The 25,245-nt window shown below is 49.2% G+C and overlaps 1 protein-coding gene across 1 annotated transcript in view; it reads right to left on the reverse strand.

Annotated features, from left to right (window-relative positions):
* Window positions 1-3,939: 3,939 nt before the first annotated feature.
* The window catches only part of gfra2b (GDNF family receptor alpha 2b), a 116,401-nt gene continuing 95,095 nt past the window's right edge, over window positions 3,940-25,245 (reverse strand). The window contains exons 5-9 of the mRNA XM_055662326.1: window positions 21,039-21,148; window positions 18,067-18,201; window positions 15,670-15,854; window positions 4,785-4,838; window positions 3,940-4,610 (exon numbers count right to left, since the gene is read on the reverse strand). Coding sequence (XP_055518301.1) covers window positions 4,452-4,610; window positions 4,785-4,838; window positions 15,670-15,854; window positions 18,067-18,201; window positions 21,039-21,148 — 643 coding nt within the window. The 3' untranslated portion in view covers window positions 3,940-4,451. The remainder of the gene's footprint in view (window positions 4,611-4,784; window positions 4,839-15,669; window positions 15,855-18,066; window positions 18,202-21,038; window positions 21,149-25,245) is intronic.

A 25,245-nucleotide genomic window follows, 5' to 3' on the forward strand; every position in this document is an offset into this window, starting at 1 on the left:
GAATCAATTCCGTTACAAGATGCAAACACAGGCTAGGGGACCAAGCACCGCCAACATCGACCCGGCACTGAGCCAACCTGTTATGCTGGAATGGGCGCAACAAAGGGCGAGGATGTTGCCAGGACTTGAGGGTCTGAGCTACAGGGGGAGGTTGAGCAGGCTTGGACTCTATTCCATGGACCGCCAAAATATGAGTGGTGATCTAATAATGCCCCTGTCCCACTTAGGAAACCTGAACTGAAACCTCTGGAGACTTTGCGCCCCACCCAAGGTTTCCGTGCGGTTCCCGGAGGTTGCAGGTGGTTGCCGGAGGTTGCAGGTAGTGGAAGCGGGTAGGGAGACTGACAAAAACCTCCGGGAACCGCACGGAAACCTTGGGTGGGGCGCAAAGTCTCCAGAGGTTTCCGTTCAGGTTTCCTAAGTGGGACGGGGGCATAACTCACAAATTCTCCCGAGTTTTCCCTTGATTCAAACTTGGGAGATGCCAGCTGTAGGTACTCGGGGCTATTCTTTGTACTCATGGACATTTTTCAACATGCTGATAAAACGTCCCGACTAACCTGATACCCCGAGCACCGACGGCTGACATTATGAGCCGCTACGAGATAACTACGGCCTCCTAAGGAATTGCTACAGACATTCCCCGAGTTTGAATCAAGGGGAAAACTCGGGAGAATTCCTGAGTAACTCAGGAAAGTGGAACAGGGGCTTTAGATGTACAAAATCACGAGAGGAATAGATTGGGTAAACACACAGAGTCTTTTACCTGGTATAGAGGAACCGAAAACCAGAGGACATAGGTTTAAGGTGAGGGTGGAAAGGTTTAATAGGAACCAGAAGGGCTACTTTTTTTTACACAAAAGGTGGTAGTTATATGGAACCAGTGTATCGGGAGGAACAGCAGATGCTGGTTTAAACGGAAGATAGACACAAAAATGTGGAGTAACTCAGCGGGACAGGCAGCATCTCTGGAAGGAATGGATGACATTGTCTCTGTACTGTACACTGACAATGACAATTAAAATTGAATCTGAATCTGAATCTGAATCTGATGACATTTTGGGTTGAGATCCTTCTCCAGGCTGAAGAATGAGGGGGTTGTTGAGGCGGGTACTATTTTACAGGTACGTGGATGGGATATTTGGGTGTGCGTTCCCCACATACATACTGCAATGATCAGGGAATAGACCTCTGTACTATCTCTGCACTAGTATATCTAACCCTGTGCTTCACGTACTGTCCTTAGCCCAATGCTCAAATCCTCTGAAGGAATAACAATTTTATAAATAAGCCCTCCGTTACACACTATTGACTGCATGATGGTTATTCAACAGTGACTATCCCACTGGTCATTCACCATGCGGTGCTGGGTCGAAGGGCCGAATGGCCTACTCCTGCACCTATTGTCTATTAAGACACAAAGTGCTGGAATAACTCAGCAAGTCAGGCAGCATCTCTGGTGAACCAGATAGATACATTTCTTCAGTCTGAACATGACCCGAAATGCCACCCAGTAATGTCCAGTCTAAAGAAGGATCCCGATATGAAATGTCACCTATCCAAGTTCTCCAAAAATGGTGCCTGACCCGCTGAGTTACTCCAGCACTTTGTGCCTTTTTTCTTGTCAACCTGCATCTGCAGTTCCTTATTTCTCCCTCTGGGCAACAGCAACGCTGTGCTGACGGCCTCTGCATTTTTGTAGCACCTAATCCAAACTCCATTGAGGTCTCCATACTCCATAGTGTTTGGGGATCGATGGTCAGCATGGGCTCGGTGAGACGAAGGGCCTATTTCAATGCTGTTTCTCTAAAGCATTTGAAACACTGTTTATATTTTGTCCCACAGTTTCAGGCCAAGGGAAACATGGCCCATTTAATGGGTTTATATCGCAAGATACTGCTGCGTTATGTGCCTCTGCCAATTTGAGTGAATTGGCATGATATTGTGCCAGACACTTATTGAAATTACACTGTGAAAATTGGAGCTTTATTATATTGTGATATTATTAACAATGTTCACCAATGTCTTGAGAAATAATATGTCGCCTGTTTGTTATACAAAATATTTTTTCAGTTTCACACTTGGTTTTGGTCCAGAGATGGAATGTTTTTGACTGAAGTTGGAACCAGGAATTCCGTGGGACTTGTGACCTAGGGACTCCATTTACACAGTCGTAGGATGTCCTGAGGGTTTCCCAGTCTCCTGCCTGTTCATTGCTGGAGTGCCCGCTGAGTTACTCCAGCATTTTGTGTCTGTCTTCGGTATGTTCCCGATGTTGGGGGAGTCCAGAACCAGGAGCCACACACACCGTTTAAGAATAAGGGGTAAGACATTTAGAACGGAGACGAGGAAACACTTTTTCTTACAGAGAGTGGTGAGTCTGTGGAATTCTCTGCCTCAGAGGGCGGTGGAGGCAGGTTCTCTGGATGCTTTCAAGAGAGCTAGATAGGGTTCTTAAAAATAGCGGAGTCAGGGGATATGGGGAGAAGGCAGGAACGGTGTACTGATTGGGTATGACCAGCCATGATCACATTGAATGGCGGTGCTGGCTCGAAGGGCCAAATGGCCTCCTCCTGCACCTGTTGTCTATGTCAGCATCTGTAGTTCCTTCCTACACGACCTTGCCTTTATCGTCCCTGTACCCCAAAATCACCTCTCAGATGCTGAATGAAGATATTTGACCATTTCTCTTTCAACCATTCCACCAGGGGATTGTCTTCAGTAAATTCCGTTTGAACAAGCAAAAATAAATCAGTCATGAATCCGAGATGTTTTCTTGGTATAGATATATTCCTGTTTATGTCATTGAAATAATACACTATACATTGACGGTATAATTAACCAGGAAGCTTGCAGAAGCCTAGCAAGCTAGGATGTACATCTACCACTGCATGAGACACTCGTCTAGAAAGTTGGAAAACAAAGGGAGAAACATTTTTCACATGGACAGAACTCATATGTTTCAGAGAGAAGAGCTGGATATAAATGATATTGGGTGTAGGCAAAACGGGGGTACTGTGGGGATGATCAAACACACCAGGGAGTGCCCCAATCAGATGGGGTCTCCTGGTTTGATGGATGGTGGGAAACAACCTACACACACACCTTTAGGATCGCGCAACCCCAAAAGATCACCTCTCACGCACACACACCTTTCAACCACCACCATGTGCGCACACCCACACACACACACACGCACACACACACACACCTGTTTCACGCACACACAAACACACACACATGCGCACACCCACCACACACACACGCACACACACACGCACACCACTCGCGCACACACACACCCACACACCGCACACCCACCACAAAGGGACAAACACACACATGGACACACACTAGACACACAATGATATTGGGTGTAGACAACAGTGTGCAAACACACCACACCAATCAGACACTGTGGTCACATGGTCGCGGAAACAGACACACACACTCGCGCACACACACACAACACACACACACACACACACACACACACACACGCTCCACACACACTCACACCCACACACACACTCGCACACACACACTCACACACACACACACACACACACACACACACACACACACACACACACACACACACACACACACACACAGTCACACACACACACACACGCACACACACACAGACACACACACTCTCACACACACACACACACACACACACACACACACACACACACACACACACACACACAAACACACACAGACACACACACACACACACACACACACACACACACACACACACACACACACACACACACACACACACACACACACACACACTCGCACACACACACACACACACACACCCACACACACACACACACACACACACACACTCACACACACACACACACACACACACACACACACACACACACTCACACACACACAGCGGCGCACGCGATAAACTGTAGTTTGACACAACCATGATGGGCCCCACAGCAGTGGGGTCGCTGAATTGGAATCACAATTCTCTCCTTCCACCTGGGCTGCTGTGACGTGGCAGGCGCTACTCAGATCGCAAGGCTCTGGAGATCGGAGCCCAAAAAAGGTGACAGCTGACTCCCCCAGGGGGGGGCCAAGACACAGTGCTGGTGCAGCCAGCCCGGTGCGTGGAGACAGCAGTTCGTTCACTTAAGACCCAAGGTCCGAGTCGGTTTGTAACGTTGTTTCCATGATAAGCCTATGGTTTGGGAGACAACTCTTTGTCACACACTTTTAGCAAACAAACACAACTTTTCACCCCCCCCCCCCCTCCCCCATCTCTCTCTCTCTCTCTCTCGCACTCTCACTCTCTCTCTCCTTCACTCTCTTCTTTAAAATTCAGTAAAATTCAGTCTGCATTCTCTCCCCCGGGGGGGATATTTCTCAATTAAGTCGGAATGGATGTGGAGACCTGAATTCTTCTAGGCTCCTTGAGGCTCCTATGATGTCAGGATTGTTATGGTCAAACTGGAAATGGCCACCCAGGCCACATTGGCACAGAGACATGTACCAAAGGAGTTCCCGTTCCTTGGGTTTGTGTAGCTTGTTACTCTATCCATGTCTTTAATCTTGTCCTGATTCAGAGTCGGGACTTGTGTCTGTAAGAGAAAAATAGCGTCACTCTTTTGTCCTTCTCCATACATTAAAATGATTCACCAGGAGGCCATTTGGCCCGGCGTGTCCATGCTATCCCCAAGGAGATCTACACCATTGGTCCCATCTCCCAATTTCTGCATTTCCTTGCCCTGTTGCAAAGTAAAAATCGGACGTACCTCGGGAAGGCAATGTCTCTGCTCTTTGGAGATATTGAACTTTGACCCATTATCCTAGAATACAAAGACAACACCTAATTATCAATCAATAACTTCAGCAGATTGCTTTGATAATACGCCACATACAATTGTGATGGACTTCATGGCTTATTTTGGTGCGACACATTTCTGGGTTCATCATCTGCCCAAAACGCTCATCTTTTTTTTCAAATTGAGAAACCACACAAGGAACTGCAGTTGTTAGTTTATTTTAAAAAAAGACACAAAGTGCTGGAGTAACCCAGCGGGTCAGGCAGCATCTCTGGAGAACATGGTTCGGCTTCAAAATTTGGAAGTCAATGTTGTCATAAGGTCATAAGTGATGGCAGCAGAACTAGGCCATTCGGCCCATCAAGTCTACTCCACCATTCAATCATGGCTGATCTATCTCTCCCCTAACCCCATTCTCCTGCCTTCTCCCCATCTCTGGAGGGAAAGACGGGTGACGTTTCAGGTTGGGACCCTCCTTCAGTTGGACTCAATCACATTGACATTTCCTTCCCTCCAGATATCAGCCTTGCATCAAATCCCAAGGTATCGTGGAGTTGGTGATGGAATTGTCTTGGAATTTATTTCAGTCGTTGAGATCTAGCCCGACACTAAGATGTGAAGAGTTGTTTTAATCATTTGAGCAGTGCTGATTTGGTGACTATCCTTGATCGGACTTTGCTGGCTTTACCTTGCACTGGCCCCATAGCAGAAGTGTCCTCATCGCAGGGCTGGAAGGAAGTATCCTGAGCTAATTCTGCTACCACCATCACTTGCCATAGAGGGAGTACAGAGAAGGTTCACCAGACTGATTCCTGGAATGGCAGGACTTTCATATGAAGAAAGACTCGGCTTGTACACGCTAGAATTTAGATGATTGAGGGGGGATCTTATAGAAACTTACAAAATTCTTAAGTGGTTGGACTGGCTAGATGCAGGAAGATTATTCCCGATGTTGGGGAAGTCCAGAACTAGGGGTCACAGTTTAAGGATAAGAGGGAAGTCTTTTAGGACCGAGATGAGAAAATCATTTTTTACACAGAGAGTGGTGAATCTGTGGAATTCTCTGTCACAGAAGGTAGTTGAGGCCAGTTCATTGGCTATATTTAAGAGGGAGTTAGATTGGCCCTTGTGGCTAAAGGTATCAGGGGGTATGGAGAGAAGGCAGGTACAGGATACTGAGTTGGATGATCAGCCATGATGATATTGAATGGTGGTGCAGGCTCGAAGGGCCGAAAGGCCTATTCCTGCACCTATTTTCTATGTTTCTATGTTCCTCCAGCATCTTTGTCTACCTTCGATTTTCCAGCATCTGCAGTTCCCTCTTAAAAACCTTTCACCGAACCTCGGTACACATGACAATAAACCAGACTGAAATCCTTAAAGAAATTAATGAGCTGGAACGTAGACAAGCAAAAACTCTGAGAGCCAGTGTATATAAAGAAATGCCCCTGTCCCTCTTAGGAAACCTGAACGGAAACCTCTGGAGACTTTGCGCCCCACCCAAGGTTTCCGTGCAGTTCCTGGAGGTTGCAGGTGGTTGCCGGAGGTTGCAGGTAGTGGAAGCAGGTAGGGAGACTGACAAAAACCTCCGGGAACCGCACGGAAACCTTGGGTGGGGCGCAAAGTCTCCAGAGGTTTCCGTTCAGGTTTCCTAAGTGGGACAGGGGCATTAGGCAACATGATGCTGAATTGCATTCAGTAAGCTCCTCAATTAGGTCATTGTGTGCACCAAGACTTTACTCCGCGCCTCCCTAAGCCACGTGTTTAGTGCCCCATCAATCTCTGACAACCAGGGATCTCCAGGGTAGACTAATGCATTCAAGCCGACCATTTCTCTTTTCCATATGCATGTATTTTCATCCGCCAAGGCTCAGTAGATGTTGTGGGTGGTGGGACCCAGAGTGTCAGAAACATCTGACAGCCAAGAACAAAAACCTTGGCTACAAGTGTATAATTAAGACTATTATAATACAGATATAGCTAAAAAGCTGCACTTCCCCTTCTTTGCATCTTAATTTCAGCTCAGGGAACTGAAGGCTTGCATTTCAAAAGACAAAACGTGTTACCTTCCTCAAAGAGTCATCGTGTCAAACAGTACAGAAACAGGCCCTTCGGCCCAACTTGTCTGTGCTGACCAAAGAGTCGCATCCACAGTAGCCCCACCTGCTTGCATTTGGCCCATATCCCTCTACACCTTTCCTATCCATGTACCTGGCCGAATGACATTTAAATGTTGCCACAACTATTTTTTTTCTTTAGTTTAGTTTAGTTTGGAGATACAGCGAGGAATCAGGCCCTTCGGCCCATCGAGCCAATGTTCTCCGCACTTTAACACTATCCTACGTACAGGAGAGGTGAGGGGAGGTGAGGTGGGGAGAGGGGGGTGAGGAGAGGGGAGGGGAGAGGAGGAGAGGGGAGAGGGATGAGAGAAGGGGAGGGGTGGGTGAGCGTAGGTGAGGACGAGGGAGGGGGGAGCGGAGGGGGCGATGTGGGAGGGGTGGTGAGGAGGGGGGAGGGGAGAGAGGAGGAGAGGGGAGCGGAGGGGAGGGGAAAAAGTGAGATGAGGTGATGTGAGAGAGGAGGGGGTGGTGAGAGAGGCGTGAGGAGGGGAGGAGATGTGAAGGAGAGTGGAGGGAGGAGTGGTGAGGGGAGGGGAGGTAAGGAGAGGGGAAGGGAGAGGAGGAGAGGGGAGGGAGGAGAGAGGGAGGGGAGGTGAGGAGAGGGGAGGGAAGAGGGGGAAGAGGGGGGGGGAAGAAGAGGGGAGGGAGCGGAGGGGTGGTGAGGGGAGGTAAGGGAGGAGGAGGGGGGAGGGAGAGTAGGGGAGGAGAGGGGAGGGGTAAGGCTGAGGGGGAGGGGTTGTTGAGAGGAGGGGAGGTGAAACGAGGGGAAGAGGGCGGAGAAGTAGCGGCGAATGAAGGGAAGGGGAGCGGTGAGGAGGGGAGAAGAAGTGAAGGAGAGCGGAGGGAAGGGATGGGGAGTGGAGGGGAGGGGATGGGTGGGGAGGGGATGGAAGGGGCGAGGAGGGGAATCTTGTTGGAGCTGAGGGAAATGTTGAGATGTATGTTACTGGGGAGACTTGGTGTTCCTGCTCTGACTGGGTCGGGGACACGGGGGCAGGAAAAAGGAGACGTTACGGAAGTCCCGGTGACCATCGAAACGCTTAGTCCCAAATTACCAGCATCTGCTGTCCATTAGAAACAAGGAACTGGTTTAGAACAAGACACAGTGTTGGAGTAACTCAGTGGGTCAGGCAGCATCTCTGGAGAACATGGATGAACCCAGTTTCAAGTCAGTCTGAAGAAGGGTCCCGACCTTTTTCCGTGTGTAGGAAGGAGCTGCAGATGCTGGTTTAAACCAATGATAGACACAAAATGCATGAGTAACTCAGTGGGACAGGCAGCGTCTCTGGAGAGAAGGAATGTCAAAACATCACCCATTCCTTCTCTCCGGAGAACTCCGCTGCCTGACCCGCTGATTCACTGCAGCCCTTTGTGGTTTTATCTGCTGTTTATTGATTTTCATCTGTTACTGAAAATGGAAGTTTTTCTTCTGTTTGTGATTGCTATTCAGACTCTAAACACAAGCCATCATTGATCTGAAATCGATGCAACAGACAGCAGACACAGGGAATGATTCTTTAAATGTCATAAGTGATCTGAGTGAGATCGCAAAATCATAGGCGATCACAAAAGAGTGAGATCGGTGCAGTTTGATTTCAGCAACAAATGTACAAGGTCTGCAAGCAGTGTTCAGTGAGAAGAACAGAATTAGGCCATTCGGCCCATCAAGTCTGCTCCGCCATTGACTCAGTGCTGATCTATCTCTCCCTCCTAACCACATTCTCCCAATAACCCCTGACACTTGAAAGAGGTGGGACCTCATTGCAACATACGGAATAAGGAAAGGCATAGATAGAGATGCTGCCTGTCCCACTGAGCTACTCCAGCATGTTGTGTCTTTCATTGGTTTAAACCAGCATCTGCAGTTCCTTCCTGCACGGATGGGTGACGTTTCAGGTCGGGACCCTTCGTCAGACTGATAGAGAGGATGTTTCCACTGGTGGGAGAGTCTCGGACCAGAGGTATCATTAAGGGGAATTAAAGGGCGCTCTTTTAGAAAGGAGATGAGGAGGAACCTCTTTAGTCTGACTAAAGAGCTGGGAAGGCGGATGAAGGCTGCAGCAGAAAAGGGCTTGGACTCCATGCCACTGGATCCTGACCCAGATCTGTCAAGGACCGTGTGTGTGATGGCTGTCTGTGCACCAGTCTCCCCACGTTAAACAAAGTCACGCACAGGCATCCTCCATGAGAGGACAGTCATACTCATTTCGAGTGACCACCAATGACAATGAGTTAATCTGTGGAACTCATTGCCACAGAGGGCTGTGGAGGCCAAGTCAGTGGATATTTTTTAGGCAGAGATACCAGACAAATTCTTGATTCAAACGGGTGTCTAGGGTTATGGGGAGAAGGCAGGGGAAGGGGATGAGGAGGCAGCAATCAGCCATGATCGAATGGCAGAATAGACTCAATGGGCCGAATGGTCTAATTCCACTCCAATAAGGTGTGTGAGCCTGCACTGATCAATGTAATGATGTTGCCTGCAGGCTCCAGCTGTGTGGGACATGGCTGGTGATTGCAACCTTCATTGCTCAGTCTCTTGGCCCCCATTGCTCACGCCCTCTGCTCCAGTCTCGGTGCAGCGAGGTCCAGTTCACAGCAAGCTGTCAGCCTGATTCATCGCCCCCCCCCACCCCCTCCCCCCACGCGAGAGATTTACAGAGAGTGCCTGCTGCCTATTTTCCTTCTAAGAACCATCCTTAAATCATCTTCCGTCCTCCCAAAACCGGCAGGGCCGCCCCTGGCCGTTCCACCACATAGGGCGCAGCGGTAGAGTTGCTGCCTAACAGCACTTGCAGCTCCGGAGACCCAGGTTCGATCCCGACTACAGGAGCTGCCTGTACGGAGTTTGTACATTCTCCCCGTGACCCGTGTGGGTTTTCTCCGCGATCTTCGGTGTCCACTTCGGTGGGTTAATTGACTTGGTATAAATGTTAATTACAATTGTTCCTGGTGTGTGTGTGTGTGTGTGGGGTAGTATTGATGTGTGGGGATCCCTGGTCAGTGCAGGCTCGGTGGGATGAAGGGCCTGTTTCCGCGCTGTATCTCTAAAAATTAAAAAAAAGGCCACCCTGGAACCCCTGGAATCTCGGGGGCCTCTGCGTGACGGTGCTGTGTCCCACTGATCCTGTGTGTGACAAGGGCAGTGTTTAGGAGAGGGTGGTTGGTGGGCAGGTACAGGGTACCACGATGTAAAGGCACTATGCCAAGCACCAGTCACCCCAGCACCGCAAGCCCCAGCCCAGCTCCCACTTGCAACCATTTAGCATCCTCCTCCTGCTGTACCTGCAGTTTTTATCTTCAAAGCCTGACTTCACTATTAATCACTGTCACCAACAGCATTGTTTGCTTACTAATTTAATCATGACTGACCTCTCAGCGCCTTGGAAGAGGAACAGAGTCCCCCGGGTGCCTTAACCAAATATATACCTCAATCAACATCCCCATAATAACCAACACGCCATTAATACCGAGCCCCCTCCCCAACACAGCAAGGAGCCCCCCCTCAGTACTGCCCCCCCTACTGTATGTCCCCTCCCCTCCCCCACCCCCTCCCCCATCCCCACCCTCCCATCCCCTCCCCTCCCCCCCCCTCCCTCCCCAAGTCAAGTCAAGTTTATTTGTCACATACACATACGAGATGTGCTCCCCTCCCCCACCCCTCCCCCTCCCAAACCCCCTCCCCCACCCCCGCCCCTCCCCCACCCCCTCCCCCACCCCCACCCCCCCCCCCCTCACACCCCCTCCCCCACCCCCACCCCCCCCCCCTCCCCCCCCATCCCCCCACCCCCCCCCCGCCCCCATCCCCCTCCCCCACCCCCTCCCCCCCACCCCCACCCACCCCCCTCCCCCACCCCTCACCCACGCCCCTCCCCCACCCCCTCCCCTCCCACACAGCGCGAATATCAAAGATACTATTAAACAACTATTCCCCCCCCCCCATCCTTAATAAGGATATTTAAGAATATTTGTTTGACCTGTACTATGGGGCTGGGTTTAGTTTTGAATTATTTAGTATTGTAAATAGTAGAGTAAATACTTGAATAAATCTAATCTTGAAATAAAAATAGTGCGGGGCTCCCTCACACCCACCCCCCCCCCATCACACCCACCCCCCCCCCACACACACCCCCCCTCCCACACCCCCTCCCCCTCCCCAACCCCCCTCACTCCCTCCCTCACTCCACCCCCCCCCCCCCCTCATCCCACCCCCCACTCACCCCCACCCCCCCCTCACACCCACCCCCCCCCACACCCCCCCCCCACCACCACCCCCCCCCCCCCCCCCCACACCCCACCCCCCCCTCCCTCCCACCCCAACCCCTCCCTCACCCCCGCCCCCACCTCACACCCAACCCCCCTCCTCACCCCCACCCCCCCCCACACCCCCACCCCCCCCCCACACCCACCCCCCCCCCACCCCCTCCCCCCCCCCCCCCACCTCCTCCCAACCCCCACCCCCCCACCCCCCCCCCCCCACCCCCCCCCACCCCACCCCCCCCCCCCCCACCCCCCCCCCCCCCCCCCCCCCCCCCCCCCCCCCCCCCCCCCCCCCACCCCCCCCCCCCCCCACCCCCCCCTCACCCCACCCCTCCCTCACCCCCCCTCACCCCTGCCCCCCCCTCACCCTCTCCTCCCTCCTCACACCCACCCCTCCACTCCACCCCCCATCCCCCCTCCCACACAGTTACCCAAAGGGTGATAGATATATGTAATGAGCTGCAAGAGGAGGTGGCTGCGTTTAAAAGACATTTGGATAAGTACATGGATAGGTTTAGAGGGATATGGGCCAAGTGTGGGCAGGTGGGACTGGTGTAGATAGGGCATGTTGTGGTCGGCATGGGCAAGTCGGGCCGAAGGGCCTGTTTCCACACCGTATGACTCTATGAATCCATAACTCGCTGCTGCTGAAGTTGATTAAAGGCGTTGTTTTCCACATGAATGTTTAATAGATATAATACAGCGGCATGTCATTGTTTGCAACACTTGTCTACCATCGACTGTCGGTGTAGCTGAACTGTAATACAGGCTCCAGTATCATCCAGAGAGGCACTTTGTACAGTCCAAGTCACGAGAGACATTAACTCTGCTGTAAATTATTGGTTGCAAGATTCTACTCCTAGCATTATTTATAGTCTCCGCTAAATGAGTTGGTGACTCAACAGCGTGTACAGGTTGGCGTGCATTAAGAACATCACATGTGTAGGAAGGAACTGCAAATGCTGGTTTCAACCGAAGATAGACATAAAATGCCAGAGTAATTCAGCGTCAGGACGCAAGCGTTGTGCTTCGTGAAGCGTACATTATGTCGCATAAACAACGCGCAAATTACACCCAAGTGGGACAGGCCCTTTAGAGAGTTGTAAGAGCATCGCATTGTCGATTTCCTTTTCCCTTGGCAAGCCGATGATACATTGAGTCAAAAAAAAAAATGCATCCTTTGTGGGGCCATCTGGTGGTGGCCACTTATAGATCGAACCCTCGTCAGTAGACATGTAATGGGTACAGGACTGAGTTTGGCGGGACTCATCAGTCCCTGGGTGTGTCCCACAGCAGCAAGAGCTCTGACTTAGCGCGCGTGTGTGTTTAACAGATGTACTTGCCAAGAAAGATCGTTCTATTCACAATGCGTGAATGACCACACCATGTCCAACTTCACCGCCACACTCCATGCCTCATTTATTGAGTGCCTTCTGGTATCCATCAGTTCAAAGCTCTGCTTGCGATCACACTACACCAGCCCTTGACAGCCTCGCTGTTTAAATCCTGACTATTTCTTCTCCTTATTTAAAAAAAACACTTTCTTCAACGCCCTGTGTGGCCTCACCCCCTCTGTATTCAATTTCAGTTTCACAACTTGCAGACAACCCTTGTGCAGGAAGGAACTGCAGATGCTGGTTCAAACTGAAGATAGACACAAAATGCTGGAATAACTCAGCGGGACAGGCAGCGTCTCTGGAGAGAAGGAATGGGTGACGTTTCGGACTGATGGTGAATGGCCAATGGTTTTCCTCAGGGCATTAGACGAGCACGTTGCCTGCTTTCATGACTGGAAGTGAACCCATTGCATGGCACTGTTTTTGAAGAGAAGCAGGGGAGGATGTGTGAGTATGCGCAGTGTACTTTTGTAAAATAAAGAGCCCCACACTGGAAACAGCGGACTGAAAACCAGTGTTTGTTTCTATTTTAGTTTAGTTTAGAGATACAGCGCGGAAACAGGCCCTTCGGCCCACCGAGTCCGCACCGACCAGCGATCCCCGCACACTAACACTATCCTACACACACTAGGGACAATTTACACTTACACCAAGTCAATTAACCTACAAACCTGCACGTCTTTGGAGCGTGGGAGGAAACCGAAGATCTCGGAGAAAACCCATGCGGTCATGAAGAGCATGTGGCTCAAAGTCCATCCGGCTCGAAGGGCCGAATGGCCTACTCCTGCACCTATTGTCTATTGTCTATTGTTATGTACAAACTCCGTACAGACAGCACCCGTAGTCGGGATCGAACCCAGGTCTCCGGTGCTGTAAGGCAGCAACTCTACCACTGTGCCATCATGGCCACCCATACTATCTACATGCTAAAGCAGTAATATCTTACAATCATGGAATGGAAAGTTGGGTTGAAGTATGAGATGCTTCCACTGATAGCAAACATCTGTCTACTCCTGCACCAGTTTGCTGACAGCTACAGAGCTGTGACTGATGTTTCTGGCACTCACCCTGATCACTGTCAAACCGTGCCTCGAAATGTTGAAAAAGTATCATTCCTTCAAAATTATATGGACGATGCACTTTGCTGTGGGGATTTGGTTTAGCTTAGAGGTACAGCATGGGAACAGGCCCTTCAGCCCACCGAGTCCATGCCGACCACTGATCACCTGTACACTAGTTCTATCTTAAATATAGCATTCGTCGGAACAGGGCGGACCACGTGAAGGTTACAATCTACCCACCCCTCTCTCTCTATCTTTCTCTCTCTCTCTTTCCTTCAACATGTCCCCGATGTTGGGGGAGTCCAGAACCAGGGGCCACACACACAGTTTAAGAATAAGGAGTAAGCCATTTAGAACGGAGACGAGGAAACACTTTTTCTCACCGAGAGTGGTGAGTCTGTGGAATTCTCTGCCTCAGAGGGCGGTGGAGGCCGATTCTCTGGATGCTTTCTAGAGAGAGCTAGATAGGGCTCTTAAAGATAGCGGAGTCAGGGGATATGGGGAGAAGGCAGGAACAGGGATACTGATTGGGGATGATCAGCCATGATCACATTGAATGGCGGTGCTGGCTCGAAGGGCCGAATGGCCTACTCCTGCACCTATTGTTTATTGTCCATCTTACACTCTGGGGACAAGTTACGAAAGCCAATTAGCCTATGAAGCCGCATGTCTTTGAGATGTGGGAGGGAACCAGAGCACCCTGAGAAAATCTAGGTAGAATGTGCAAACTCCACACAGACAGCAGCCGTAGTCCTGTTATTCCAGCATTTTGTGTCTATCTTCTTAAAGAGTGGGTTTGGTTGATTCCCCGTTCATGCTAGTTCCGTGTTATCCCACTTTCCCATCCACTCCCCTACACACTAGGAGCAATTTACAGAGGTCATTTAACCCACAAACCCGCACGTCTTTGGGATGTGGGAGGAAACCGGAGCTCCCGGAGAAAAGCAACGTGGCCACAGGGAGAACCCGCAAACTCCACACAGACAGTAACTGTAGTCAAGATTGAACTCGGGTCTCCGGCGCTGTAGGGCAGCAACTCTACCGCTCTATCGGTGCTAGTAGACTTCACCCGTCCCTTAAGCTCCGACAGTTTCTGGACTAACCACAGATTGTCCACTCTCCCTTTCTCTGTTGCCCCCCCTTCCCCCCCCCCCCCCCCCCGCACTGCCACAAGCCTCCACAAGCCTCTCTGATCACCACCCCTTGCTGCCAAAGGGAGCACGTACAAACTCCGTACAGACAGTGCCCGCAGTCAGGATCGAACTTGGATCTCGGAGGCAGCAACTCTACCGCTGCGCCACCGTGCCATGTTCAGCGCAGATATTGAGGGCCAAAGTAACGTTTGCGTGCTGCACCTATTCACACCAATCCTGCGTGAATCCTGGGAGAATCTTAGAATCCACCCACATTCCCAAACCATTCCAAAACAGATTCTACCACCAACCCACACGCTAGCCCCAATTAACCCGCTGGTCTTTGAAGACCAAAGACTCCCTTCCTCTATTCTTTCCCCCCCCCCTCACTATCCAAGCCCCTCAGATCACCACCCATCGCTCAGTCCGTTTAACAAACCTGATCTCCCGGTTGCTCAGCACTTCAACTCCCCTCCCATTCCCATTCTGACCTTTCTGTCCTGGGCCTCCTCCATGGCCAGAGTCAGTCCCAGCGCAAATTGGAGGAACAGCACCTGATATTTCGCTTGGGTAGTTTACACTCCAGCGGTGTGAACATTGACTTTTCTAATTTTAGATAGCCCTTGCTTTCTCCCTCCTTCGCCCCCCCCCCCCCCCCTTCCAGCACTCCCACAGAGCCTACTGTCTCCGCTTATTCCTTTCTTTTTCCCACCCCAACCCCCCCCGACACCAGCCTGAAAAAGGGTCTCAACCCAAAACGTCGCCTATTCCTTCTCTCCAGAGATGCTGAGTTTCTCCAGCATTATCTGTCTACCACCTTTCACTGCCATGCTTTCATTCTGCTAGTGGCAAGATGTTGGCTTGTTGGACACTAGGGTCGGTACCTGCGGACCCGGGCATATGCTGAGAATGTTGGCATCGTCTGCTGTGGTGATCTCCTTGATGTGGTCGGATGGCTGGGCACTCTGCACCGTTTTGTCGGACTTCAGTAGCGTTGTGGTCTGGGTGGGCAGGGAACTCCTCCACAAATTCACATCTGTGCCGTTGCCAAAAGCTTGCATCGCATTTCCTTTAAAAAAAAACACACACACACACAGTTATTATGTGTAGGAAGGAACTGCAGATGCTGGTTTAAACTGAAGACAGACCCAAGTTGGAGTAACTCAGCGGGCCAGACAGCTTCTCTGGAGAAAAGTAATAGGTGACGTTTTGTGTTGAGACCCTTCTTCAGACTGAAACGTCACCTATTCCGTTTCGCCAGAGATACTGTCTGATCCGCTGGGTTAATCCAGCTTTTTGTGTGCATACACAGTTTAGTTAGTTTAGTTTATTGTCACGTGTACCGAGGTGCAGTGAAAAGCTTTCGTTGCGTGCTATCCAGTCAGCGGAAAGACTATACACAATTACAATCCAGCCATTTACAGTGTACAGATACATGATAAGGGAATAATGTTCAGTGCAAGGTAAAGCCAGTAAAGTCCGATCAAGGATAGTCCGAGGGTCACCAATGAGGTAGATTGTAGTTCAGCACTGCTCTCTAGTTGTGGTAGGATGATTCAGATGCCTGATAATAGCTGGGAAGAATGCACATTTTAATCACAATGGTCGCTGTGGAAGTTCTACAGTGCCCTCCATAATGTTTGGGACACAGACACATCATTTAATTAGTTGCCTCTGTACTCCACAATTTGAGATTTGTAATAGAAAAAAAATCACATGTGGTTAAAGTGCCTGTTAGGGGAGGGGGAGGTGGGGAAGGGGTGCCCTATACCTGACGACTATTTGTATGCCTAGGTATGCAAAACAAAGCATCTGAACTGTGGCTTGTCACAGGTGACAAACATAGAAACATAGACATAGAAACATAGAAATTAGGTGCAGGAGTAGGCCATTCGGCCCTTCGAGCCTGCACTTCCATTCAATATGATCATGGCTGATCATCCAACTCAGTATCCCGTACCTGCCTTCTCTCCATACCCTCTGATCCCCTTGGCCACAAGGGCCACATCTAACTCCCTCTTAAATATAGCCAATGAACTGGCCTCAACTACCCTCTGTGGCAGAGAGTTCCAGAGATTCACCACTCTCTGTGTGAAAAAAAGTTTCTCCTCATCTCGGTTTTAAAGGATTTCCCCCTTATCCTTAAGCTGTGACCCCTTGTCCTGGACTTCCCCAACATCGGGAACAACCTTCCTGCATCTAGCCTGTCCAACCCCTTAAGAATTTTGTAAGTTTCTATAAGATCCCCTCTCAATCTCCTAAATTCTAGAGAGTATAAACCAAGTCTATCCAGTCTTTCTTCATAAGACAGTCCTGACATCCCAGGAATCAGTCTGGTGAACCTTCTCTGCACTCCCTCTATGGCAATAATGTCCTTCCTCAGATTTGGAGACCAAAACTGCATGCAATACTCCAGGTGTGGTCTCACCAAAACCCTGTACAACTGCAGTAGAACCTCCCTGCTCCTATACTCAAATCCTCTTGCAATGAAAGCCAACATACCATTCACTTTCTTTACTGCCTGCTGCACCTGCATGCCTACCTTCAATGACTGGTGTACCATGACACACCAGGTCTCGCTGCATCTCCCCCTTTCCCAATCGGCCACCATTTAGATAATAGTCTGCTTTCCCGTTTTGCCACCAAAATGGATAACCTCACATTTATCCACATTATACTGCATCTGCCAAACATTTGCCCACTCACCCAGCCTATCCAAGTCACCCTGCAGTCTCCTAGCATCCTCCTCACAGCTAACACTGCCCCCCAGCTTAGTGTCATCCGCAAACTTGGAGATATTGCCTTCAATTCCCTCATCCAGATCATTAATATATATTGTAAATAGCTGGGGTCCCAGTACTGAGCCTTGCGGTACCCCACTAGTCACTGCCTGCCATTGTGAAAAGGACCCGTTTACTCCTACTCTTTGCTTCCTGTTTGCCAGCCAGTTCTCTATCCACATCAATACTGAACCCCCAATGCCGTGTGCTTTAAGTTTGTATACGAAACAAATATCTCGTCTCTCATCTCAACAGCCGGCCATCGAGCTAGACAGAGAATGGATGATTCACAGCCCCTTTGCCAGGCACAAAAGATTACCGCAATGCTGAACTCTCCATGGGTACAATTGTGCTTGCAATCTTCTCTCCCCTTGTTGTACGTCAGCTGAGAGATGAAGGTCTCAGCCACAGTCACCAGCAGTCGCCTGTACGTAGGTGATGCAAAGCTGCAGAGACTGGAGCTGAAATTACACAGCAGTCCTCCTCTGCTTCTACACTTACTGAGGCAGACGTTCTCCTTGAAGTAGTTGAGAAACTTGTCGCACTCTTCCTTCTGGTTGCCACTGCCGCTGCACGAGCACCAGGGTGCCACCACCACGTCTGCCGTGTCCACATAGTTTGGCGTCATGTCACTCCCTGTAGAGAACAAAACCGGTCTGTGAGGAGATAGATACAGAAAGCTGGAGTAACTCAGCGGGTCAGGCAGCTTGTGTTGGAAGGAACTGCAGCAGATGCTGGCTTACACCAAAGATAAGTGCAAAATGCACTCGTATCCCGAGTACCTGCCGTTAGCGTTACGAGCCGCTAAGAGACGTCCCCGAGCTCCGACGTACCCGCTACGTTCATTCTCCGTGCTTACCACGAGTTTGATTCTTTTTTAAACTCGGGAGAGCTCTTGAATGAACTCGTACAGTGGGACAGGGCTATTAGTTAAGGATGTTTCAAAAGTTAATATAGAAACATGGAAAATAGTTACATAGAAAATAGCCTACACCGCCATTCAATGTGATCATAGCTGATCATCCAACTCAGTATCCTGTACCTGCCTTCTCTCCATACCCCTTGATCCCTTTAGCCGCAAGGGCCACATCTACCTCCCTCTTAAATATAGCCAATGAACTGTGTGGCCTCAACTACCTTCTGTGGCAGAGAGTTCCAGAGATTCACCACTCTCTGTGTGAAAACATCCAGGTAAGGATTGCAGACTTTAGAACACTAGTAACCAAATTAGTATTTTTTTGTAAATAACCACCAACAATTTTACAGACACCATTTTTTTTTAAATTTGCAAACTATTTCTTAAGCTGGGTTCAAACCCTCAAAACTGCTATAATGGAATCCAATTTTGTGTTTAAGGTAGACAAAATTGCTGGAGAAACACAGCGGGTGTGGCAACATCTATGGAGCGAAGGAAATAGGCAACGTTTCTGGCCGAAACCCTTCTTCAGACTGAAGGAAATAGGCAACGTTTCGGGCCGAAACCCTTCTTTAGACTGAAGGAAATAGACAACGTTTTGGGCTGAAACCCTTCTTCAGACTGAAGGAAATAGGCAACGTTTCAGGCCAAAACCCTTCTTCAGACTGAAGGAAATAGGTAACGTTTCGGGCCGAAACCCTTCTTCAGACTGAAGGAAATAGGCAACGTTTCGGGCCGAAACCCTTCTTCAGACTGAAGGAAATAGGCAACGTTTCTGGCCGAACCCCTTCTTCAGACTGAAGGAAATAGGTAACGTTTCGGGCCGAAACCCGGAAGGGTTTCGACCCGAAACGTTGCCTATTTCCATCGCTCCATAGATGCTGCCGCACCCGCTGAGTTTCTCCAGCAATTTTGTCTACCTTCGATTCTCCAGCATCTGCACAGTTCCTTCTTGAATTTGAATTTTGTGTTTGTTGGGAGTAATTCAGAAAGTTTAAAAGTAAATGAATTTTTCCAGCAACAACAATTTTAGCAACGTTTGAATGGAGAGCAGGGGAGAGACAAGACTTTGCCTTCCATCACAGTGAGGAGGAGATTCACTGTGATGGATGTCTGTGTAAATTGTGTTGGTGTGTGTCTTAGTTCTTTTCTTGTTGTATGACCGCAGAAACCAAATTTCGTTTGGACTTCATGTGAGGTTCAAATGACAACTAAACGGTATTGTGCTGTATTGTAACAAATGATGAGAAAAACATTTTTCATACAGAGAGTGGTGAATCTGTGGAACTCTCTGCCACAGAAGGTAGTTGAGGCCACAGTTCATTGGCTATATTTAAGAGGGAGTTAGATGTGGCCCTTGTGGCTAAAGGGATCAGGGGGTATGGAGAGAAGGCAGGGATGGGATACTGAGTTGGATGATCAGCCATGATCATATTGAATGGCGGTGCAGGCTCGAAGGGCCGAATGGCCTCTACTCCTGCACCTATTTTCTATGTTTTTATGTTTCTATGTCAATACTCTGACTCTTCAAGAGCAGATAGATTATTTGAAGGCGCTGATGATGCGCATGTCAGTCGCTATAACCCACTCACGTAAATGACAGCCAACTGGGACAGGCCCTTTGGGGACTGGGCAATGATCAAATGGTACAAAATACTTTTCATGTGTCAAGAGAGAATAAAATTAACCAGATGCACAGAAAGCAAAGCAAAATTCCCTCCAGTGTAGAGTGAGTCGCTCTCGATAGGGAGTATAAGGCTGTCTTGATTTTCAGTTAAAAAAAGAAAAAAAAAAAAAAGAAAAAAATGTTACTGGCAGAATGTCAGAGTGCCAGCCCACTCAGAGAAACTGGAGATAATATCCTTTCAGTGAAGGTATTTGTCTCCATCCACCTGGAATTAAACATGAGGCCTTCCACACGTTCAAAGGAGCAACTTATGTCTCAAGTAATTTGCTTAAAAGTACTTAGCGCGATGGAATTGGTGCTTTCATCTGCACAGCCAACATCACTCGCTGTGACTCCAGCCTTGCATGAAGTAAAAGCCCTTTGAAGTTTCGCCCGGTATATTATTTCCTTGAATTTGTCAAATTTAGGGCCACTTAAAGTGAAGGAGGAACTGCAGGTGCTGGTTTACACCCTAGATAGGCACAACATGCTGGAGTAACTCTTAGAATAAAGGGGAGGTCATTTAAGACTGAGGTGAGAAAAATCTTTTTTCACCCAGAGAGTGGTGAATTTGTGGTATTCCCTGCCACAGAGGGCAGTGGAGGCCAAATCACTGGATGGATTTAAGAGAGAGTTAGATAGAGCTCTAGGGGCTAGTGGAGTCAAGGGATGTGGGGAGAAGGCAGGCACGGGTTATTGATAGGGGCAGAGGAGAATACATCATCAGGCCGTGGATTTTTCGGTGACTTTATACGTCAGTCAATGAAAAACTCGGCTAGTGGGACAGGCCCTTTAAGCACATCCACAGGCCCTTGAAAACCATGGAACCATGCAGAAATACCATGGTGGCGTGGCAAAGCCGCTGGCAAGTCTGGAGATCTCAGTACTCACCGATCAGTCCAGAGTAAGATAGTAGGCAGGCAGCGTAGTTTTCCCTGAAGCAGCCGCTCCCAGCCTGGGCGGAGGGCTGGCAGTTGGACAAGAAGTCAGCTAGTCTCGACCTGGGGAGAGAAACGGAGAACATAGAAACATAAACTGGAGCCCTGGGCGAGGAGCGGACGGGCAGCTGGAGCAGATGTTTGACAGATGTGAGGCCCAACGCAAATCGCAACAGCAACTCCTAATTGACTTGGGCAGCTTACAACCCAGCGGTATGAATATTGCGTGTGCGGTCGTGGTGTCTAAGGACGAGAAGCCGAGAAGTGGAAGCCAAATAACCGAACGGAAACCAAGCGGAAACGCCAAATAACCGATAGCGTACCAAGCGGAAACGCCAAATAACCGATAGCGTACAAAGCCGAAACGCCAACGAACCGAAAGGGCGAGACGTCTAAACGCAAACTCACCAAAAGGCCACACTACAGAAAGGCCAACTAACAGAATGGCCGCTCTGCCGAAAAGTCAAATAACGGACATGACGGGGTCAGCGATTGGTCCAGACCACTGTGTCCATCGCATTACTGGCCGATGGAGACGGGAGTGTCGGGGTCATTTTCCCGCACAAGCCATAGATTACTGGGCACTCTGAGCGGCGATTCGGTGAGTTTGCTTTTACATGACGCAGCCTTTCGGTTAGTTGGCGTTTCGCCTTTGTACGCTTTTGGTTAATTGGCAATTCCGTTCGGTTATTTGGCTTCAGCTTCTTATCCTTTGACGACACATCTGGGTACCAAATATTGACATCTCTAACTTCACGCAAACCCTTGCTTTCCCTCTCTCTCTCTCTCTCCGTCCCTCTCTCTCTGTCACTCCCACATCCTAGTTCTCCGACCAGTCTGACTGTCCTCCTGATTAAATTTAACCTCGTTGTCACCTTCCCCTCACTGACAATGATCCGTTCTACATTTTCCTTGACCATCGTCACCTTTGATCTCTTCTTTTCACACCTCACCCTCCCATATCTCTATCTCCCTCTCCCCTGACTCTCCCGGAAGGGTCTCGACCCGAAACGTGACTCTCAGTCTTGCCTGAAGCTGGTCTCGACCAGTACAGTAAATCACACATTAATACATCGCATAAACGTACATTATGTTGTACCCATTCATTTTTTTTTTAGCTCCAAAAAAGAGATGCTGCAAGAATCGTGAAGGTGCAGGAAAGTGTTGGGAGAAGAGAGCCCCTTAGAGTTTAGAGAAGGAAGCAAAGAAAAGAAATCCCTAGCAAAAAAAAAGTGTCGGCTCTATCGATCCGTAAAAAAAACCCAACCGTGTTTTTATTAAAAATGTAGTTCCCCCCGTTACCAGGTACAGCCTTTATTTTTAACTATCTATCTTATTGTATAGTACCATAAATGGTCTGCATTTTGTGCTAGCAGTGCACGACATCTGCAAACACATTTTATCATCTGCATAGTAGGTACTAGCATGACAATTTTCACTGACCCGACAATTATGAGCCGAAACCTAAACCTAAAATTGTCAAAGTCAACTTGAAAAAGTCCAATGAACAGCAGCGATTTAAAACTGTTCCCCCACGGAATCCTTCTTCATTGCACAGATTTGGCCTGCAGTGCATTTGATTGCCTGACGTTGTCTACTGTTTAATCTCCTGTGGATTTAGGAGAGCACAGTAGGCCAGCTGTGTTAGACTCTGCATCATCAGGGGACACTTGATCATATCTGCTCTTCGAAACTCCAAGGCACAGTGTGTTGGGGGGCTCTGACCTTCGCTGACTGAGAGGGGTCAGTGAAGTCTCCAAGTGTTTTGCTGGGCAGTGGGGTTGAGCTGGGTTTAATTCCCCCCCCTCCCCTGGCCTAATATTGTAAATAGGTGCAGGAGTAGGCCATTCGGCCCTTCGAGCCAACACCACCATTCAATATGAACATGGCTGATCATCCCCAATCAGTTCCCCGTTCCTGCGTTTTCCCCATATCCCTTGCCTCCGATAATACTCAGAGCTAAATCTAACTCTCTCTTGAAAACATCCAGTGAATTGGCCTCCACTGTGGCAGAGAATTCCACAGATTCACAAATCTCTGGGTGAAAACGTTTTTTTCCTCATCTCAGTCCTAAATGGCCGACCCCTTTATTCTTCCACTGTGTGACCCCTGGTTCTGGACTCCCCCAACATCGGGGACATTTTTCCTGCATCTAGCCTGTCCAATCCTTTAAGAATTTTAGGTAGACAAAAATGCTGGAGAAACTCAGCGGGTGCAGCAGCATCTATGGAGCGAAGGAAATAGGCGACGTTTCAGGCCGAAACCCTTCTTCAGACTGATGGGGGGTGGCGGGGAGAAGAAAAAGGAGAAGGAAGTCAGAGGACTGGGAGATGGGAGGAAATTTAAGAATTTTATATGTTTCTATAAGACTCCCTCTCATCCTTCCAAATTCAGATTGTGTGATTGCATCTATTGTCGTTAGCTCATAGATCCTATAGCGAGGTTAGAATCTTTGGTGCTGCCTGCATGTTTTTCAGCCCCCGCGGCATGTAATGTATCCTTCTGCCTTGCGAATTTGCAAAGAGCCCTCTTCAAGGCAAATATACTTGACCCAGCTCTGAGGGCTTGCATTCTGAGAACAGATATTGTTTACAGGAAGATATTTGCTGCCACTCACATCACGTTAGTGGATCTAAGCACCACGGCTCATGATAAAATATCTCCCGGCTCAGAAATTGAATATATTGCTTATTCCACTGTGCATTGCATATGTCTTAGCAAAAGCATCTTTAGCATGAAGGCTGGTGATCAAACGCAGGAGTATTTTTAGCCATGCAACGAAAGTGACATCAAGAATATTCAAAACATGACTTGGACCAAGATAGAGACTTTATCGGGTGGAACAATGAACAGATGTGTTGGCTGTGGGGGAACGGCACTGAATTAGTATTTAAGAAAGAACTGCAGATGCTGGAAAATCGAAAGTAGACAAAAATGCTGGAGAAACTCAGCGGGTGCAGCAGCATCTATGGAGCGAAGGAAATAGGCAACGTTTCGGGCCGAAACCCAGAAGGGTTTCGGCCCGAAACGTTGCCTATTTCCGTCAGTTTGAAGAAGGGTTTCGTCCCGAAACGTTGCCTATTTCCGTCAGTTTGAAGAAGGGTTTCGTCCCGAAACGTTGCCTATTTCCTTCAATCTGAAGGAGGGTTTCGTCCCGAAACGTTGCCTATTTCCTTCGCTCCATAGATGCTGCTGCACCCGCTGAGTTTCTCCAGCACTTTTGTCTACCTCCGCAATGAATTATTATTTGAGTTTAGAACTTCTACTCAGCGGGTGTGTCCGGAAACATTACCATCTGGTTTGGGAATTGCTCTGCCCAGGACAAGAAGGCTCTGCAGAGAGTAGTGCGTTCGGCCGAACGCACTATGGGAACTTCACTTGCCCCCCTGCAGGAACTATACAACAGGAGGTGCAACTCCAGAGCCAATAACATCATGGGAGACCCCTTCCACCCCTGCAGCGGACTGTTCCAGCTGCTACGGTCAGGCAAACGCCTCCGTTGCCATGCGGTGAGAACGGAGAGGTTGAGAAGGAGTTTCTTCCCAGAGGCCATTCGGACTGTAAACTCCTATCTCACCAGGGACTAACTCTACTGAACGTTTTTCCTTCCAATATTTAATATGTAAAAGAATATGTGTGTGTTTATGATTGTGTTTATAGTTTGTTTGTTTGTTTGTCTTTTTGCACAAAGTCCGCGAGCATCGCCACTTTTCATTTCACTGCACATCTCGTATATGTGTACGTGACGAATAGACTTGACTTGACTTGAACTAACCAAGCGTGGCCCGAGAAAAACAAAAGCACCACCGATCCCACTGAGCGGTCAGATGTGGATGCTTCCCCTGCAGATTTGTGACACTTGCCCCCTTCCTCCGTCTTTGGGTGAGCAGACCTTTATTCCAACTCACATGTTCTTCAGCCCAGCTCCGAAAAATATCCCCCCCCCTCGTAGCGACCCGTAATGCTAACGGTAGGTACTCGGGAAATCCGGTAAACTCGTGAGGTTTTTTCAACACTGTCCACGAGTCAAAAAAAAAACTTGTGATGAAAAAAATTGTTGCTCTTTACTTGTACGAGCCGCTACGAGACATCCATGGACCCGCTACTGACATTCTCCGAGTTCGAATCAGGGGAAAACTCGGGAGAATTTGAGTATAGGG

This window comes from Leucoraja erinacea, chromosome 35 (assembly GCF_028641065.1).
Source record: "Leucoraja erinacea ecotype New England chromosome 35, Leri_hhj_1, whole genome shotgun sequence".
Lineage (NCBI taxonomy): Eukaryota > Metazoa > Chordata > Chondrichthyes > Rajiformes > Rajidae > Leucoraja > Leucoraja erinaceus.